Source organism: Rattus rattus, chromosome 6 (assembly GCF_011064425.1).
Source record: "Rattus rattus isolate New Zealand chromosome 6, Rrattus_CSIRO_v1, whole genome shotgun sequence".
Classification (NCBI taxonomy): Eukaryota; Metazoa; Chordata; class Mammalia; order Rodentia; family Muridae; genus Rattus; species Rattus rattus.
Window position 1 is genome coordinate 77,982,195 of NC_046159.1, and position 20,420 is coordinate 78,002,614.

The 20,420-nt window shown below is 42.9% G+C and overlaps 1 protein-coding gene across 2 annotated transcripts in view; it reads right to left on the reverse strand.

The window, feature by feature from the left end:
• Grid2 (glutamate ionotropic receptor delta type subunit 2) overlaps positions 1 to 20,420 on the reverse strand; it is a 1,431,657-nt gene that overhangs the window by 18,716 nt on the left and 1,392,521 nt on the right. The window contains exons 15-16 of one of the 2 annotated variants that reach the window (XM_032906394.1): positions 19,555 to 19,795; positions 14,699 to 17,142 (exon numbers count right to left, since the gene is read on the reverse strand). In XM_032906394.1, the coding sequence (XP_032762285.1) occupies positions 16,720 to 17,142; positions 19,555 to 19,795 (664 nt within the window). In that variant the 3' untranslated portion in view covers positions 14,699 to 16,719. Of the gene's footprint in view, positions 1 to 14,698; positions 17,143 to 19,554; positions 19,796 to 20,420 lie in introns of those variants that run through there. The other variant, XM_032906395.1, reaches the window with a different exon arrangement.

Consider the following 20,420-nt stretch of genomic DNA (forward strand, 5'->3'; position numbering starts at 1 on the left):
GCAGTACCAACGGGAGCGAGCGTGTTATCACTATTTCCACTTTACAGATGAGGAAAAGCAGAGAGATTCCAGGTAACTTGCATAGGCTTACACAGTTAGCACACCGGGTCAGCCTGTCATTCCCCAAAACCACCACATGAGGGCCTAGGTGAGGCGCACTGTCAATCGGGTGTCAGAAAATCTGATTTTGTATTTCGATTCTGTGTGTATGTGAGTGGCGCCACATTTTTAAAGCACACCAACTTTTAATTAGATTAGGCAAAACGATTTGTGACAGAATAAAGTTGCGACGTTATCCTGACCAATTGGCTTTTGTAGGTTAGGGTATGTGACCTTGTGATGTACATGCACAGTGAAATAAATAAACTGACCCTCCCTCTCCCCACTCATTTACTGTTTGCATGAAGAACTAAGGCCTTTGCTGTTTTCTTATCCTGAGACTTGCATGCTCAATGTTTGGTCGGAATGGAGTCCTTGTTTTTATGTTTTCAAAGTTCTGTGTAAATTCACCTGGGTGTTTTATTTTCATATCAAATATGATGTTCCTAGAGCCAAAGATCATCTTTTGCTACCTACTCAAACCTTTTACCCAGTCTGTGCTCCTGCAGACGTCCTGCCTTGAATATCAGTGTGAGATTTACCTTCCTACAGCCGCACTGGCAGCCATAGCAGACATTGCTAGTCCATGAAAGATTCGGCAGTCCCTAGAGTAATAATCAGGAGCCCTTCCATACTAGATTCTGGGTTTGGGTCTGAGTAAAGAGTAATCAACCAAACAGTGACGAGCCCTGGTCCAACCTGCATAACCCCGTGAAGAGGAGAAGAAGAGCAGGGGAGTGCTTTGTTGTGTTTGGAAGCCACGTGACCGGAAGTATGATCTGCGGAAGAAAATGGTATGAACTTGAAGGCATTGGCTAGAATCAGTTTCACCTTGCATGCTGGCCTTATTTTCCCTTAATTCTGTCCCCTAGCCAGACCTACGTTTATCATCTCTGATCCAGTCGCCAGTTATTTTCTCCCAATATGCTTTTCTTTCCCTTTCACTGTTATCATCTCAGAAGCCTGGTTGTGACTGGATAGTTGTAAAGCTTTCTAGTGTCCCTCTCCCTTTATGGCAGTCAGGCCAGTGGCTTAGCAAAACTGTTTGACTGACCGCGGACCAAGTCAACAGAACATGGGTTGAAATGATATACGTCACTTTAGCCTTGATTTAAAATACGCCTGAAGTTTTCCATTTTTATTCACATAATACTCAATGTGTTTCTACGGCCTTTCCGACCACACGGATTTTAAAAAGCTAGCTCCAAATTCCTAGGGCAAAAGAAAGTCATCAGATTGAGAGCCAGGGTTCTAAGGGCCTCATGATGCTAGGCAAGTGCTCTACCATGACTTGTGTGTGTGTGTGTGTGTGTGTGTGTGTGTGTGTGTGTGTGTGTGTGCGTGTGTGTGATGTATATGTATATGTGTATATGTGTATATACATATATATACATATATACATATATATGGCTTTTGTTTCTTATTTTCTTTTCTACTTTCCATTTTTCTTTTATTAAAAAGATGTTTTTCATACAATATATGCTGACTAGGGTTTCCCCTCCCTCTACCTTTCTCTCAGTTTCTCCTCACCTTCCCTCCCATCTGGATCCATTTTCTTTCTGTCTCTCTTTAGAAAACAAATAGACGTCTAAGAAATAATAATAAAATAAAATAAAGAAATCCAAATAAATTGAAACACGACAAAACAACCAAACCAGAAAAAGAGCCAACGGGAAAAAAAATGGGCAACTCATATAGACTCAGAGACATACATGTTCACACACTAAGGAATCCCATTGAATCCCAAACCAGTAAGCCACAGTATATGAGCAAAGGACCTGGATACAAAAGGAAGAACAGAAAAAATCCTCTGACTTGTGAGACAACGAACCCCCAAAGATGACTTTGAATTCACCCTGTGTAGCTATCTACTGCTGGGCCTGGGGTCTGCCCTTAAGACTTGTTTGTTTCCCCAGTGAAGATGCTCGAAGAAACTGAAATTTTCATTTACAAATGATTGGAGGAGGCTTGAGGGTTAGGGAAGGGTGTGTATATCCATTTGTCCTCTCAGCTCCAGACACATGAGGTACTGTTTAGGTCCCATGTGTGACAGCCCCCGGTGTGTCTAGAAGGCCTTGTGTTCTCAGCCACACTGTTGACAAAAGAGATTCTCTTCCCAGCAGCTGCCATTGGACAAGAGCATTTCAGTTAGAAGTGGGGTTTTGTGCCCAGCTGCCCTCTGTCATGCTGGGATTTTCTTTGGCTTGACCTTGTGCAGCTCTTGTGCATGTTGTAGCAACTGTGAGTTCCTCTGCTGTGTTCGGATCACAGTGTTTCCTTGTGGTCATCCACTGCCTCTGACTCTTACAATCTTTCTGCCTCCTCTTCCATGATGATCCTCGAGTCTTTGGGGGAGGGGGTGTGGTCGAAATGCCCATTCAGTGCTTCCTTTGATGCTCATCTGAGAAACTTCTTTGGAGATGGAGATTAACAAAGAGACTCACAGTTGGTCAAGGTACTGTGTAGAGCTCAGTTCTAGATGAGACCAAAGACGGTTTTCTTTTCCTTTTCTTTCCCTCCCCCCTTTTTTTTGCCCTTCTCCTTCTGTCTTCTCTCTCTTCTCCATTCCTCTTCCTCCCGTGACTTCTCCCCCTCCTCCCCATAGTCCTCACTACATAGCCTAGATTGCCCTTCGTCTCACAGTCCTTCCTCTGTCTCCCTCCTCCTGCTGTGCACTTTGGTACTTGGGTTCTGAATCATCACATAGAAGATGATACTCTTATTGCTGTGAATTTTGTGTGATTGAAAAATATTCTATTGGACTAAGCCACTGAGGTTTTCTAGGAGCGAAGGGACATATTTTACCAGCAGACGGTGTCATTTCCTTTAGTGTACTTCCCATACTATTGGAACCTATATTAAAGATTTTTATTTTGGTACTACTTTTCATGGTCACTCTGCTACTTTTACATATTTCTATTAAAGCTACAACCCCCAGATAACCCCTCAATTCTGCTTCCTCTGCCTTCATAAAGATTGCCAGAGATGGTTAAACAATTTTATCTATATAGATTATGCCATCATAAGGCCAGCAGAATCCTCAACAATGAACACTGGGCTTCTATGTTTCTCCAGTGAGTTCCCCTGTTCTTTATTCTTACAGCTTTGGACATTCATCTTCAGCAACGATCTGCAAAAAGCAGAATCAAGCAGAATACATGTTCACTGTCCTGCCTTTGAACTGAAGGTCACACACAAGCATTTCCTCCTATGGTCTTTCTGTGACATGAGAATGAGATTGAACTTAAAGGATTTGTGCCATGGGTCACATCCCTCTTTACTTCTTGATTCTCCACCAGTTGGTGAATTTTCAATGTATGCTACAGCTGCTTTCTCATTTGAAGAAAACAAAGCGAAAAACAAAACAAAACAAACAAACAAACGAACACCCCAACTCTCTCCTACTTTGGACCAAGTATGCAAGCAAATAAAAAGCTTCCTTATTTTCTCCCACGAGCAAGCCGTTCTTGCTTCACCACGGTCCAATTTACTTATTCTTCTTTCTTCCATATTGGTTGCCTTGTAGTTTCCAGCATCTTTAGCCCTCCTCCTCCTTCCCTTCTCCTTCTTCCTCCTCCTCCTTTTCCTTAATACTGTTCTCACCGAAGTCCTCAGGGCACTTCAAGTTCGGTGTTTTCTCAGTATTTGACAAGACTACTTCTATTGGACAAGCCTTGACCCCTGGGAAGACTCATTCCTTGGCTCCTTCTCCCAGCTCTTAATCAGCTCCTTTGGGTTTTTAATTCATGCTTTTGTCCTTTGATGATGTTCATCACACTGGGTTCTGTTCTCAGAGTGACCTTTGTCCTAAATAGGCTCACACATTCCTTAGCTCCTTCGTCACATCTTAAAACTTCCAGTGCTTCACGGTTTACCCAAGGCCCAGGCTCCAGAGCCCTTTCCCTACACAGCTCTCCCTCAACGTCTCACCTTGGGACTAGAACCCTGCCCTGTTACTGGCGTGGTGCGAGGATTTCCAGCAGTCCCACGACTCACATCCCCCTCCTAAACGATGTCTTTGGCAGAGAGACTGAGCCTTTAAAACAGGAACACAACAGAGTCATACTCCACTTTCCATGCCCCCAAGCACTCCCCAAAAATGTAACCCACTAACTCTTTGATGCGCTTTGTACAGAGCCAGGCTCACTCCCACTGCTCCCAGAAACTCTCAGTTCTTTCTTTTTCCTTCTATTTCCAGTCCAGATCTCCTTCCTTCCGTTCTTGGAACATATGCTATTCTGCAAGCTCCGATCTCTCTGTATGTTGGCCGCTTACTCTAAATGGTCGCTATTTCCTTTGCCTGGGGAACGCCCAGTAATTTCTCTGGGGTAATTTAGAATCTAGTCCTCTTGGGAGCTTCGCTGAGCCCCGTTCTGGGTTTCAAATCGCCTTTTATGTCCTCTGTGATAGCACTTATCACAATTTATTGTCATTGGCTGTTAAATTGTCTGTTTTCCCCAGTCGACTGTAAACATCGCCACGCTCCTGATGTCCACGGCTGTCCAGAAACGGGCTGGGTGGTAAAAGGGATGCAAGGCAAATGGTGGTGGGTGGCTCACTTAGACTTTGTAATTGAGCTCCTTTCTGCCCTTCCTGCTCTTTACAGGGCCATATGTTCCAGCAAAACTACTTTGTATTCCTGAATGGGAGCTGTGCTTTCCTCTTGTGTGACTTGGGTCATCTGTCTCCCCGTTCTTCAAGAAAGCATCTCTCTGTACCACACATGAGGACATTATTCTCAGGTTTTAAGGCCAGCTTCCAAACCTATCCGCCCCACGAAACGTTTTATCTTCTCTGTGAAAGAAGACCTGGCTTTCCACTGAATTCTCAAACATTCTAGGATATTTTTAGGTACAAATCACCCATAATTTTTTATAGTGGTCATGCTGTCTTCCAGGAAAGCAAGATCTGGAGGAGTAGATTTCTCTCTTTCTCTGAATTCTTTACACTTTAACTTGTGCTGAAGTTGTGGACAGACATGGTATCCCTCCAGATATAATCATAGTTTTGAAATAGTAATAGTCTCGTATTGGTAGTACCTGGTGTGTGTGTGTGTGTGTGTGTATGTGTGTGTGCATGCGCATATACATGTGCCTCTGTGTATATATAATACACTCATTAAATATGTGTTAAATACATCAGTAAATTCTTCATCTTCTCTCTGTATGTCTCTACAGGACTTTTTTTTTTTTTTTTAAAGCCACAGTCCTGTATTCTATAGCCTAGTTTTATTTACTTATTTTTAATTAGTATACAAAGTAATAGATTTCCTTATAGCATTTCATACATTTTTAATTTTGGTGGATTCTGCCCCATTCGGCTCCTCTCTTCCTCCACTGCATAACTTCCAGCAAGGGTCCCCCTTACAACTTCCATAGCCTTTCTCACCTTCACATTTTAAAGTCCCTGTGTCCCTTTCTAGTGCTCTGACCTCTGTCCACACTCACTCCCACATAAACAACACAAAGAGCTATAGAGGCTCGAACCCTTCCATGAGAGAGAACATTCACTATTTGTCTCTGTAAGTCTGGGTTATGTCACCTGAGAGTTTCTAGTTCCATTCATTTTCCTGTAAATTCCATGGTTCTTTTTCTTCAAGGCAGAGACATTCCTTTTGTGTATAGGTGGCACGTTGGCATTATCTACTCATCTGGCGACAGTCATTAGGTTGATTCCATTTCTTTGCTGTCATGAACAGAGCAGCAGTAAGCATGGATGTTCCAGGATCTCTAGGGTATGTGAGTCTCTTGGGTACAGGTCCTGGAATTAGCCCCTACTTTTCAGTCATTTTTTTTTCTCATTTCTCTTCCTCTCAGTGGTTGTACAGTCTCCCTCTGTATCTGCAATTGTCAAAACTCACTTCTTCAGCTCATACGTTCTCTATAGCTATTGCCCAGCATTTTCTGCAAGAGGCATTCAGGAAAGGCTTCACCTAAGGTCCATGGTGCTAGCTAGTGGACCATAGATACCACCGACAAAATTCAATTACTGATTGGCTTCACCTCAGAGAAGCATATAGGAGAACAGAGAGTTGGTGAAACAGGTTTTGGGGACCTGTAGCCATGGCTATAGGCAGATGCTATGCAAATGGACTGTGGCATTGGTGCAAGAGAACACATGCTGGGGGTGTTGGTTTTCTAATGTGACCATTAGAGGGAACTAAGGAGAAAAAGCCAGAAGGGTTGCTGAACTATGAGACAGATGAGGCTGGCATGTGACTAGGGGGCATAGGTGTGCTGGCCTGTAATAAGGGGGATAGGTTTGCTGGCTTGTGATGAGAGGAATAGACTTACTGGTAATGTGGGCTAACCTAGCAAAGGACTTCTTGAAATCTATCTTGTAACTCATGATTCATAACTACTTCTGTTTATTTGGCACAGAGTTTGATTTCCTACTAATAGTTTCTATTAAAGTGTAATCGGTTACTGAAGAGCAGTTGGCTCTCACGGATCTTTATAGTGGCCGTAGCTCCTTAGAGAATGTTCTGGAAATCAGAGGATCAGGTGTCTCCTTGTATCTCTTGCTGATCTTGGGAGAAGGTGGGAAAGGCATAGATTTGGACCTGAGAGAGGTGGACTTGAAATATGCTTAGCTCACTTGCTAATTTACGACCTTAGTCAAGTTCCTTAACTCTTCCACATCTCAGTTTGGTTATTTTTATGATTTATTTTTATTACTTTTGTCTTCCGTAGGAATGTGGGCTTATGTATTCATGCTCACAGAAGGCTGAAGAGGGCATCAAATTCTCTGGGGCTCGATCTTTATAGGCAGTTGTAAGCAGATGAATTTTTCTGAAGACAGTGGTTTAAATTTCTCCACATTTGAAATACTAGGTGAGGATTTCTAAAATCCTAGATTACTTTTTAAGATTTTGATTTAGAGTCACTCCCTCCCCTGTGCACTAACTGCTGGAACATTCTTGTCTTGTGCAGATTTTCCAGGCAGTGTGTTCACACAACTTACAACTCTTTCCTCTGTACTGTAGTCTATAGGGAAGAAGGTTATGCACAAGCATACGCCTCATGTGAGGCAGGAGTAGACTCCAAGGAATCGTATTCTCAAACAACTTGAAAATCAGGCTTTCCAGTCCTATTAAATTTGTTAAGAATGCATACTATCTGCTTCTTTTTTATATTTGGATATATGACTTTTTTCTTAGAATTGGGAAATCATCTTTGACTTCCTTAAAGTGATCTATCACAATGGCTTCAATGTTGACAGGTAGTAAAAGCCAGCAAGGGTGATTCTGAGTGAAATTCACGTGGCAGTTTCAATGGCACCTCCGTGGTGAGTGCTTACCTGTGAGTGCCCTCCTGAATTGCTAGTGAGTGAGCAATGACAGTACATCAGACTGATCTTTTCATCTGTCTGAGTATTCTTGACTGCATAAGCACATTCTTTCTGAACTCTCAGGTTGAAATAGATTTGGGTCTCAAAGCACACAGCAATTTTGTTGAACCAAACACGGTTAATGTCAAAGCCACTTGATTTGACGTAGTGTATGTATGCTGCCTTGTTCATGGTAGGCATTTGTACCTGTGTTAACCTCAATTCATTCCTCTCAGACGACAGCTCTGTATTTGAAAACAGCTTCAGGGTGAATTCAGATTTATCTGCTTCATGATTCTAGTGAGCCTCATAGAAGGAGATCTACTTTCTTGTTTGTTTGCTTTTTGTTCTGTTTTGTTTCAGAGACATGGCCTCTCTAGTCGGCCCTGGCTATCCTGGAACTTGCTATGGAGACTAGGCGAGCCTTGAAGTCTCAGAGATTCATCTGCCTCTGTCTCCTGAGTGTACACCACCACGCTGTCTAGGATACCTGCTTAATCCATTTCTCTCATTAAAGACATTGGAGATCCTGGATCCATTTCAAGACTCATTCATAAGCTTTGGGTCCTTGTCACCACGTCAAAGGACAGTTTGGTCAGTTCAGAGGCTTCACTAATTGGAAACTGTGATAAATGATTTGCAGAGAATAAGGATGAGTCTCATTCTGAAGCGTTCCAAAGAAGCAGACGTGAGCAGTGTTTAGAACAGGGCAAAGACCACTTGTAAAGAGGAAGAGCCCAACAGATGATGGGAATTTGAAAGCAGAGTTGGTCACTCCTCAGTAATGTGTTACCCAAGAGGGGGAGAAATCTTAGGAGTTTAGTATATGAAGGGATACAAGCAGAGCAGCTCTGACTGAACTCTAGTGGGCCTCACCTTAATCATGCCCCTCCTAGATCCTGAGAAAAGCCCCAGAGCTGCAGGGAGCCCCATTAAAAGTACAAACTCTGTAACTTTAACACTTGTAGGTCCCTACCACCTCTTACAAATACACCTCACACGCTCACAGTGAAGGGAAATAGATACCAATCTCCAATCTATATTCCTTCCTGAAGATCTCAGCTGAGGAAAAGGGACAGTGACCTGGCTGCTCTTCTACTCAGTGACGGCCATCCCTTTGCATCTGGATTTGAAAACTCAGTCATCTTTGACTTTCTCTCCCAAATACTCAGATTCCATTAACCCCTCACATTCCTTTGGTTCTCCCTTGCAAACATGTCTACCATATCTACCTTCTTTCCTCTTTTGACTCAGAGGCTTAGCTCAAATGACTTTGAATAAGCCTTCAAAAATTTATTTCTTCTCTGAATTTACTCTGTGTGTGTGTGAGTGTGTGTGTGTGTGTGTGTGTGTGTGTGCGCGCGCACGCGTGCACATGTGTATGCAAGCTTGTGTTCGTGTTTTCATGTATGTGTGTTATATGCATGGTGGTGGTTTTCACATACACTAATTGTTTGTGCGGAGGTCAGAGGCCATCTGTGTGAGTCAGTTCTCTCCTCCTACATTTTCACGGCCTCAGATGATGGAGTTTGGGCCAGCAAGCTTATGCTACTGGTGCTTTATTCACTGAGCCATCTCATTCGCCCACATCGGGCTTTTTACTTCCAATGGATGAGGTGCTACAGGTTTAACCTTTCTAACCCATTCCTCTAAGGTATACAGTTCTTGGTGTTCTCCTTTTGGTCGCAAATTGCCAGTGTCTCAGGAGGTTCCTATGCATCCTATGGCTTTGAGCCTCTTTGAACATGAACCAACCCGTGGACTCTCAGGAAGCTCACGGACTGAAGTCCAAATGGTCAGCCACTGCACCAACTGCCCCGTACTCTTGAAGTTGAAAGACTCCACTTAAAATAATGCCAGAAGCTGGTGGGAACAGACCTGTTGAAGTGGTACCAGGCTTCACTCTTTGTTCAGAACACTTCAGGATAACAGCCTGCATTGTCACAATATCCCACCATATCTTATCAGGTGGGATGTTTGCTTTTCTGATCTACCTACTGCCCCACATCATTTCTGTCCGCAGGACTCACTGAGGTCTGACAGTATGGACTGTCTGACTGCATCCTAAGCTTGCCCTGTAAACTCTAACCTCAGAACATCTGCATTGTCTATCCCTGACGTTAAGAATGCTCTTTTCCTGGATTCCAACAGGGGTAACTTTCTCACTCCCTTTGCAGTTTCCCTCAAACACAGGGTTCTCGCTGGGACCTCCCTCACTACTCTCTTTGCAGTCGTTCATTCCCATTCCACTTTGGCCTGACAGCCCCTGCTCTTGTGTTTTAGCTTTGTCCTCTGCTGCCTTTACCTGGTAATGGACTAGTTATTTACAGGTCTGTCTTGCTTACTCTCTGTCTATTGTCAGTTGTAAGTTCCTTGAACACAGGAACTTCTAGCTTTAACAGTGTGCCTTGCTCTGATTTTTAAAATAATAAAACTGCTATCCTATTGTATAAAAACAGTGTCCTACACAGAGTGACCCCGGCACACGCACTGACGATAGGACTGATGAGTGAATGCTCAGAGTGGGATTTCCGAGACCCATCCTTAGCTCTCCGTATCACAGCTGTGCCTCACTGTAACCTGACACATTTCGTACTTCATACTTGGTGGTCGATCACTACTCTCCCAAGCTTCTTTTCTTCACCCCATGTCTTTGTTGCTCTGTGCCCACCACTGTGCAAGTGTTTTCTGGGCCTTTCCACATTACCTCAACTACCCCAAATTCCAGCTTACTCCATGAAAACACCTCATCCACACAGCCTATAGTCTTCCTTTATTTTCCTCAGAGAATATTTTTCTGTCATGTTAATCTGACAAGTAAATTTATCCTGCATCCTGACATCATGTATATTCATATCAAGGGACACTACTTATGCCATGAATTTTCAAGTTTCCCCATGTTTCCTTTTTTTCCCTTTGCAACTTTGGAAGCTCTCTGAAAAGTCAGAGTATGTAGGGAGGGCTGCCACCCAGGGGTGCAGCCTGCCCTGAGAAGTGAGGGAATTGGTTGGCTCGGGGAAACTGCTTAGGGTGCACGCCGGTGGTAGGTGCTTTTTACCAGACTGATTTCAGGATTCTGTTTGTCTCCAGTATTCTAGCTCCCTGAAGCTTCACAAGTGTTATACATATGCATTCATGTTTAATTCGGTAATCTTTGTTATAGATTAATATTTACAAATTTCACTTAGTGATGTTGAACCCGGAAGAATTAGTTAAAATATTGATTGTACTTGAACTGCTGACTGCTTCATCAAACACTTTGAAGGCTCAAAGTGTGAGAGTGTTTTCTCATTTGTGGGTCTCTGCATGTATGAAAAGTCTTTCGCATGGCGTTTTCATAAAGAAGTCGTGTGGGGCTGAGTTTGGGATTGCTTGGCCGTGTAGAACTGAGTGTACGCCTTGCTGTGTTCCTGAGCTCTGCATTTTCACCTGGGGTGCGTTGACTTGGGTAGAAGCGCCGTGCTTGCTATACTGTGAGAACTTTCTGTGTTGGTGATTCAGTGTCTGTCATTCCAAGTAGATGTGCCATTAACTGTAACTTCTTAGGTGACTGATGACTGAATATTTTAATAATAGTAACTGACAGATACTTAGACATCTTTATTACTCATTCATTAAACATTTCTGGGATGAAGAAGACAAGGGAGATGTCCCGAACATGGAACCTCTGTTTTCAAATTAATTCCAGCATGTTTTTATATCTAAGAACAAACATATACTTAACTCTTTTTTTTTTTAAAAAGTATTTATTTAATGTATGTGTGCTCTGCTGCATATATATCTGCAGGCCAGAAGAGGGCATCAGATTCCCCTATAGATGGTTGTGAGCCACCGTGTGATGGTGGTAATTGAACTCAGGACCTCTAGAAGCGCAGCAAGTACTCGTAGCCACTGAGCCATCTCTCCCGTCCCATGTAACTCTTTAAAGCAGATATTAATGAAGCTCCAAACTTCAGTTCAATGTCAACTTTAATTCTGCAGAGAAATTGAATGTGAACCCTCAGAAATGTATGTACTTAGTATGTGGCTCTTTCTGGTTATGTATATGTTTTGATATGTATATCAAATACATTTTATATATCTTTAAATTATGTATCTGTTGTGCCTAAAAACAACATTATGTCTGCTTTTTAAAAATTAAACATAGTCACTACAGTAGCTATTTAATTCTTATTTTTTTTTCAGTAGTGTCAGTCAAGAATATAATGAAACAATTCAAAAAATTAACATCTGCTTTCTACTTGTATTATTTCAAATCTGTGACAGGCAAAATATTTATTAAAAGCAATATTTTTCATCTCCTTTCTGGTGCTGACAGTTTTGATTTGTGACATCTGTTTCTTTTTCTAACGCAGCTGCTCCGAAAGCTTAATTAGTTTTAAATGAATGAGAATTGATGTTGTCTTGAAAAAAATTGATTTTCTAATCACATCATGGATATTTTCAGCTCTTTGAAATGAACTGGTAATTCCAAGTGGGAGTCTGTGTGGTATCATCCAAAACAGGCCACGTTTTGGTTTCTGGTAGCGTGGAGTCAGCCACGTGGACAGCGTAAAGCTAGCAGGGGTAGCACGGTGCTGTTAATCTTCCTCACTTTCTCTTCTACACCCCGAAGAAATCCCACAAAGTGTGCATATGAAATTAGTTAAAAGTGAGGTGCTAGTCCTATGCGTGAGTCAAGACAGAGGCTTCAGATTTGAAGGAAGTTTTCAAATTTAAATGGTTTGTGCTTTGCTACCAATTTACTGGGAACAGTATAATGAAAACCATTGAAAAAAATGGGAACTTTGTATCAGAAAATGAAACAGTGAGCTCCGCTCACCTGTGTCTGTCCCTGAGGCAGGTAGAACCCACCTATGCTGCTCTCTCATCTCTGAGGGATAAGCAGGGCGCAGGGCTGCCAGCACAGCAAACAGCTGTGGAACCCTGTGTCCTGTGTCTCCAATGGCAGTCATCTGGAGGCTTAGTTGCAAGGTGAAGAAGACCCTGATTGAACTTGTTTGTTCTCTGAAGCCAAGTGCTTGAGACATTGTAAAGTTCTAATTATCTCAAGTGAATTGAGCTGCAGGGACAGGTGGGAGTTGTGTGGTTTGTGTCGTTGTGACATGGGCCATAGCAGGGATAGTAAACAGGTATTGTTAATAATAGAACAGTAAACAGTTTGCTTCTGGCTTAACGTTCACATTTCTGAAAATTCACATCTTGGGAAATGCTCAAAGCTTGGTCATGGAGGTGGTCTGGCCCTCCAAAGACAGACACAGTTGACCTTCGAGAAAAATTAGGATGGATTGCTCTAGGTTTGGTTACATAGGGTCCAAAGGGACTGATGTGGATTGGGGGTGAGATATTCTGCCATTTCAGAAAAGCTGTGAGGTGGTCTATGTATCCTGATTTTCAGTATGGAGAAAAGACTAAGGCTGGTGGCAATGGGTACCCAGAATCCCTAACAGGCATGGGCCCATCTATCTACCTGCAACCATCTTGTACTACAGCATCCACAGAACAAGTCCTCCATGCATGCTAACAGGACTGAATGACACTTGTCAAATCTACTATTAGTGATGGCTTTAGGTACTTTCTTTTTCTGTCAGGGAAGTTGCTTCCCCCCAAGGGAGCTTATAAACACTCTGCTACAGGAGTTACTGAAAGGACATCTACTAATGTGTTACGATGGGAATCGTGACCATCACTCTTAGCCATTAAATAGCATCTGGGAAAAAGGCTTAGATTGGCTCTAGGATTTAATCCCAGAAATAAAAAGACTCAAATTTTAGCAATCTCATTTCAATTTATGTACTTACTGTCACATAAGCTTTCGTCCTGTCTTACTTACTATTCATAATCCAGAATGCATTTCACCAAAAATTATGACTATTAAGTAACAATAACTTGCTCTTCAGCCAGAATAATAGAACTGGAAAGTAGGGATGGGTGAGTTAGACTTTTCATCTCCTTTCCTTTTAATTAACAAAGCAAAGTACTATTCAGAAAAGTCTATATTATAACAGTATCTTTTCAGGTGCTCCTAATCCTAAGATAAAGGAGAAGAAAAAAAAATCTCACAATTCAGAAAAGAATAAGTTGCCTATAGGGAGATATAGTATGGCAAGAAAGGCAGCCTCACAATTTTCTTTGGTCATAAAAGTGCAGAAAATGTGCTGACTCACCAGTAGATGAAACAGGGCATTTGAGTGCAATGAAGTCACTTGGGTATGAGGCATTTGTATTGTAATGGCGAGTCTGATCTAAAGGGTACAGACCAGGGCAAACTCTGGATGAAGGAGCTGATACTAGACAGAGAAGGGATGGATTCCTTCTACCAAAAGCCATACCCTGAATAGAGGCAGCAGGTGCTTGTGCCCCACCTGTTGACTCAGACGACTGTGGAAGACCCACATGAGGAGGGAGAGGATGCCATGGATCTTCAGAGTGCACACTGAGGGAGGAGGGGATGGAGCACTTGTGTTTCTGCCTCTTCCCCATATCCATGGCCCCTTTGGTGAGTACTTGGGTGAATGTGATGGACGCATGGCAGAACCCAAATCTCATAGCTGAAATTCCACACCAGCTTCAAGTCTTAGGCTATTAAGCATTTGGGTAATTAGCAACTTTTTAGACTGCCATGTTCTCCCAGTCATAAATCGAGAGACAGATCTACCTTTGTAAAGTTTCCCCTACTTCCCGCATTGAAAAGGCATTTTGATGGAGTTTTAGAATAGAGATTTTCATCTAAATAATATTTTATAGTCATGTATCCATTGAGTTAGATGTTAGATGGATTTGGTAATGTTCAAATGTAGAAATAATAGTGTTTTAGAAATAATTTCTAAGTCTAAATAAGATTTAAAATTAAAATGTTGGCCTGGTGACTGCTTCTTGAAAAGCCAAGCAATTTTCAGTAAGCCCAAAGTTTAATAATTACACTCAATTTTCTTTCTTTCTTCTTTGCATGTTACAGAGGCTTATTTTGCTACTGATACACTGGCTGCCTTTTTTTCTATAAAACAGGACAAACTCCCCTCCCCCCACAATGCTCACACAGACATCTATGAAGAGAAACAAATATGTTTTTGGTTCAAATAGTCTTGAATATCAGATTAGCAGTCTTTGATCATCTTAGGGCATCTTTAATCATCGTTTCTAGAGAGCCACTCACTTTGCTGACCTGCTAATTAGAGTAGATGTTCTACATTTCCATAAAGTCAGCGCTTTCGGGAGACAGGTCAGTGAGATCAGAATCTTTACTTTTATAGTTAAGACTTCAATAGTATGAGAGCAAGTTTAGAAAACATTTTTATTAGACAAATTATGTAGACAAATTATACACAGAAAGCTCTGCCACTCATAATTGAGGCCTCCAAAATGTTTTGTGTACTTGAAGAATAGGCAACACGTCAAAATCAGCCTATTTCCAGAATTGTACATGGTTAACAGTTTGTTGATAGCCGAAGTCACTGCAGCATCTGGGGGTGCCCCTATATAGCTGTAAAGACTTTTCTGTTTGAAAATTAGAGTTGTAAATGAGAACGTGAATGTCACAGGGAAACAAGGTGTGCATGCACCGCGGGACTCGTCACCCTGGACACAGTGTGGTTTCTCATGAGAAGAACGTTTTCTGCCTGACACAGTAGACAATAGTTGAAGATTTAGTACAAAAACAGTGACAGTACAAGATGCTCCCCAGAACAGAATTAGATCAAAATAGAATACACCTTAAGAATATACCTCTTAACTGCTCCTAAAGCAAATCACATAGGCTGGATCCTCTAGCAATCCTAGCCACAGAATGAATGCGATTAAGGTAAGCATACTGCTGCCTGAAAACACAGGAGAAATTCTTGCCTCCTACTTACCACGTGAGTTTAAGGATTGCAGATGAAGCTCATTCTAGGTTTCTAACAGATAAGAATGCTACTTTTAGAGGACTGTGCATAACGAGGCACTGGCTTTTTGCTCATCGCCCCTGCTGACACACTTGGCACTGATTTTAAGAAGACAGGACACCTCCAAGTAGAAGTGGGTAGAAGAGGGGTTCGGATGAGAGCCCAGTATGGTTGTCATGTGTCTGCTGTAGGGTGATGTATGACACATATAAGGCCACATCGACACTTCAAAGGGGTTTCCCCTCCTCCCCAGCTTCAGTTACAGTGATTCGCTTGCAGCTTTGGAACAGGACGTTGAACCTACCAGGATCTACGGTTAAACTCTGCTCTCTGTGCTGTGTGTGGGGTTCGGCTCATGGCATTTCCCGTTTAGATAATTAACAGAAGGTAAAATTATCGAGGTTAGCTTTATACACTGCTGAGTAATGAATGCAAAACCTATTCAAATGAGTACATCTAGGAACAAAGATGAAACCACCCTGGATGTTTTAATAACAAAATTATAAAAAAGTCTCTTGGCAAACAACGCAGGTCGGAGTGACATTAAAGCAACCTGCCTCTCCACCTGACAAGGCCCCCTGCGCTGCCACAGCTCCTGTACACAATGCTTGGTTTTTAAACTAAAGCTTTATTAAATGAATTGCAATAGCAATGGCTGCATTTCTATATATATACACATTATATAGGTGCATATATATGTATATATGAGATACTAAGTTATTTAACACAATAAAGGCCTTTGCCATATGGTAAAGTTTACTGTACATAAGAAAAAGTTTGAATACTGTACAATCGCACGAAGGGGGTGGGCACTGCTGCAGTGCAAAGGGGGATTTAACTGTAGTCTTGACTGGCAGATTAATGGCTTTTTTGTTTTGTTTTGTTTTGTTTTGTAATCCTACGAAACCGTGATCTCATACTGTGTGGCCTGAACGGTCTTCAAAATCGTGTCATCCACATTGCAGGGGTTGCCTCCACAGTTAAAGGACACTCGACAGCAGTGGAGGGTTTTACGGATGTGGCTGAAGATGGAGAAAGACTGAGGTTATTGCAGTTAGAGTTTCGAAACAGAGGGACGGTGGGTGCATGGGAGCCCTGTATGCAAAGTCAACCCTGCAAGTGTTCTCAGTGCCCATTCCCTATCCTTGAAGTACAGTATATGAAAAGCAGACTACTTGGATCCTAGAATACTATATTCTTGGGGAACAAGTTGAGTAATGGAAAAAAAATGGAGGGTGATAGACAGAGAGAGGGAGAAAGAGGAAAAAAAGTAGAGCAGGGGAGAGAAAGAACTAGAATTGTTACTAATTATCCTGATTTCTTTTAAATAAAACGTCACATCCGTGTTAGTCCCACATTACAGTTGCTCCTTGGGGGCAGTCCTAGGAGAGGCCGAGCGGTCTGCTGCTCATATGGACGTGCCTCGGTCGGGGTCATTGCCCAGATTGAGCCCCAGAGTGGGGGTAGGCTGATAAGGAATAGATGACATTGTTTTGATAGGACTCCTGAAAAAGCCCCCATTAGGGGCCCTGTGCCTAAAAGGGCCAGTTCGGTGCTCGGGCACACTGCCGAAAGTGAAGCCGGAGGCAGCCTTGGCTGAGAGTGTGCGGCTAAGAGTCTGGATCTGCTCTGGGATGAAGGTGGTGGTGGTGATGTGAGTGTTTCTGAAATCACTGATCTGCTCCAGGGCTTGTCGTGTTGGCAAAGTGTCAATGTCCAGAGGGGTCAAGTCAATTGACGAGGTGGAAAACTGTTTATGGGGGCTGTCGTCATCTGTGCACAAGCTATTTACACGTCTATGGAGGTGCTCCAGGTCAATTTCCTTGTCATCCTGGAGATGAAGAAAAAGAAAATAAGGATCTCATCAGTACTGGCTTCCATGGTTTTCTTAAAAAAAAAAAAAAAAAAAAAAAAAAAAAAAAGCCGTTCAGCAAACATGTAATTAACTGAACTTTGGGGCATATTCGCTTAGCAGATATTGACTGGGCTCCTCCTAGCATGAGCCAGGCAGGCACTGGGGCTTGTTTCTGGGAATTCTGTCAGGGCTTTGAGATAAAGTATCTATGAGAAATACTTTCCTTGCAGCTGGAGCTTGAAAATGAGCACAGGGCACATGCAGCTACAAAGACACCCAACAGGCTTAGGCAGGGGCACGCGCGGACGTCTGATTGCAGGAACTCCCCTCACCCCTTGCCACCCCTTTTCGCACATGCTTCCTCTTTCAGAGTCTCGTTTGAAATGGATTTTTTGATCTTTTTCTACCATTTATGTCTAGACTTAATTTTTTGTCCTTAGATGAGAGAGATACACAATGTGTTTCTTTGTACTAACTTGCCAACGACTAGTAAAGTGTTGTTTCCTGCAGCCCAGAGCTATGAAGTTTTTGAGAAAGAGTCAGCACAAGAGAGACTTCTCCACAGAGCGAATAGATGGTACCCAGTACCTGCATCTGGTCACTGTGAGGTCAGAGGGGCACTTAGAGATCCCTTCAAGTCAGGACATGTGAATAAATACCTTTAACTGGGGGTCAGTTTTAGGCTAAGTGGGTATGTGTGTAAGAAGTTTTATTTATTTGCTTCTTAAAAGGCAGTAAAGCCTTAGAGTTTCAGAGAGAAATCCTTCCTGCAAACGCTTCAGGACTGAGAAGAAATAAAATTTCCTTTGTGATATTTACAGCCAAGGTCAATAAATTAAATCGATGGGTTGTAAGATTGCCCATTAGTCATACGAGGAGAAAACAGTTCTTCACAGAACCTGGAATGGCCATCAGACATTAGACTAGGTACATGTTTTCCCATCACGCATGCAGTACTCTGCAGAGAAAACTGTCGGGGTTCCCAGCCCTGTTTTCCCATCCTCTTTCTCACTTAAGATCCAATAAAAGCATCCATTAATGCAGCATTATCACTGAGACTTCAGAAGGCTGAGATGTGTAATTTTATGGTTCCCACGGCAACTGTAATCTAGACATCCATCCACAGCTCTAACAGTGCAAACATTCAATATCTTCTGTAGTCATTCAAAAACAGGAGCTCGTGAGCGCTTGGTCTCCAGAGTTTGGAGAACGTTGAGTCTCAGCTACAATCTGCATTAACGTGGCCTTTAGCTTAGGACTGATGTCAGCAGAGAAACCAATATGCTTACTCCATAACGAAGACATGACAATAAACCTGATTGGCTTTTAGCTCACTCTCCACGTAGTGGGGTTGTACACGATCGCTCACACAGGGATGGAGCAAGGTAAGCCAAGCTGTTCTCATAAACGGTACTGATCTACTCCGCATCTAAGGAGCTACACGGATCCTTAGACTGTGTAGAGGAGGGCGTTGGAAAGACAACACTACCGCACAGACATGCATACACAAAGGAGAGATCATTTTTTATTTGTACATCAAAGCCAATCTTCTGCACAGTTCCTTGTGCATCAGTCAGCCCAGGGCTGAGCAGAAAGTTTAAAACTTTCTTTGAAACTGACCCTCAAATCAAACCACTGAATAAATTCAGGTCGCACTTCACATCGCCTCTTCAAGCTTTCGGCAATGAGATTAATGAGCCAAGTGTTTTGTTTGTTTGCTTGTTTGTTTGTTTGTTTGTTTTTTATGCTCACGTTTTCTCTGGTAATGGATCCATCTCGCATGCTTTTTTTCACTATGGTATAATGTACAGTTCTGCCACCATTCTTACAGATACGAACTTGAATGCGGCCCTGGAGTTAAGCTGATGACACAGTCAGGGAGATAAACAGAATCCAGAATGATTTTGCGATGTGAATTGGGTATGCTTGGGATCACGGGAGGACCCCAGACACACAGTCACGTCTCCAGATCTTCACACATAGATAGAAGCAGTGACTTGTGATGAAGAGAAAGCATCCTGCTGGGGGCTTCTAGGCCTAGTCTTTAAGACACAAATTTATAACTTGAAAGGAAAGTGTTATGCATCTTTGCTAATTGGGTCAAGGAAACCATTGCCTTGAAGGATCATCAGTATTTAGCCTGAGACTCAGCGTTTCAGAGCCCGCTACGGGACAGGAAATTGTCAGCCTTACGGACATGACCCCTGTTCTTCATTCACCCGAGAGTCCTAAAAGGGAGCCGGCATTGGCTCGCCTTTCTGCTTCCCACATGCTTATGTTGAATCTTCAAAGAAAGCAGAAAGAACAGCTGCCAATGTTACCCCTTTCTCCCTGGGAATACAGCCACCAGATGTTCAGAAGCTCTATCTGGGGCCCAAGTTCAAGTACCTCTTTCGATGGGACTCGGGAGCCCTTCCGCCGACTCCACCATGTCTCGAGGACGGCTATGAGGCAGGAGAGCACAATCCCCGCGGCCAGGATGCAGAACACGCCCGCCAGACTCTTGATGTCCAGGGCACCTCCCTTCTGCTTTGCATCTACTGAGGAGTACAGGTCACACTGGCCATTCTTAGGCCACCATTTGTGCTTGAGGATGTCCATGTCGCCACTCTGCTGCAGCTCCAGGATCCTGGGGGTGGAGAACAGAGTGCGTGTGACTATAGCCAGGGGTGACTGCCTTGCCTACAACCTCAACGATGATGACTGTCCCCCAAAAGATGGCAGGCCTAGCTTACTAGAGCAGTTGGTAGGCAGGGTATTGGGAAGCCAAAAACATGGATTTTCTTCTACCTTGTTTTCCTTCCCTCCGACTGTCCGCCCCTCTCTCATTCTACTTTCATGGGGATGCTAGTGGAGTGGCTCCTGCCCATTTATTGCAGTATGCTTTTAAGATTCCATTTGGGAGGTGCTGTTCTAATTTGCTCTGCCACTGACACAGATCTGGCCCTTCCTCCAGTAGAGTCCAGAATGTAACTCTGGACCATGGTGTTTTTATGAAGAGCCCTTTGCTGCTTCTAGCCAAACACTGGTGTAATGTAACCCAGCATTTGCTCTCCGCACAGGAATTCAATTAAAATAAAACTTCTATTATTTATCGTGGTGTGGAGAAGGCCTCGGGACAAGTTTGAAGTTGATAAAATACATCAATTTCAGCTCTTCACGCAAGTGATGTAATTCCCTTTTAATGCCAAACGGAACATAACCTACCTCCTTTGGGAGGTGAGAAAAACAGACGATAAGAGGGGCCAGAGGTG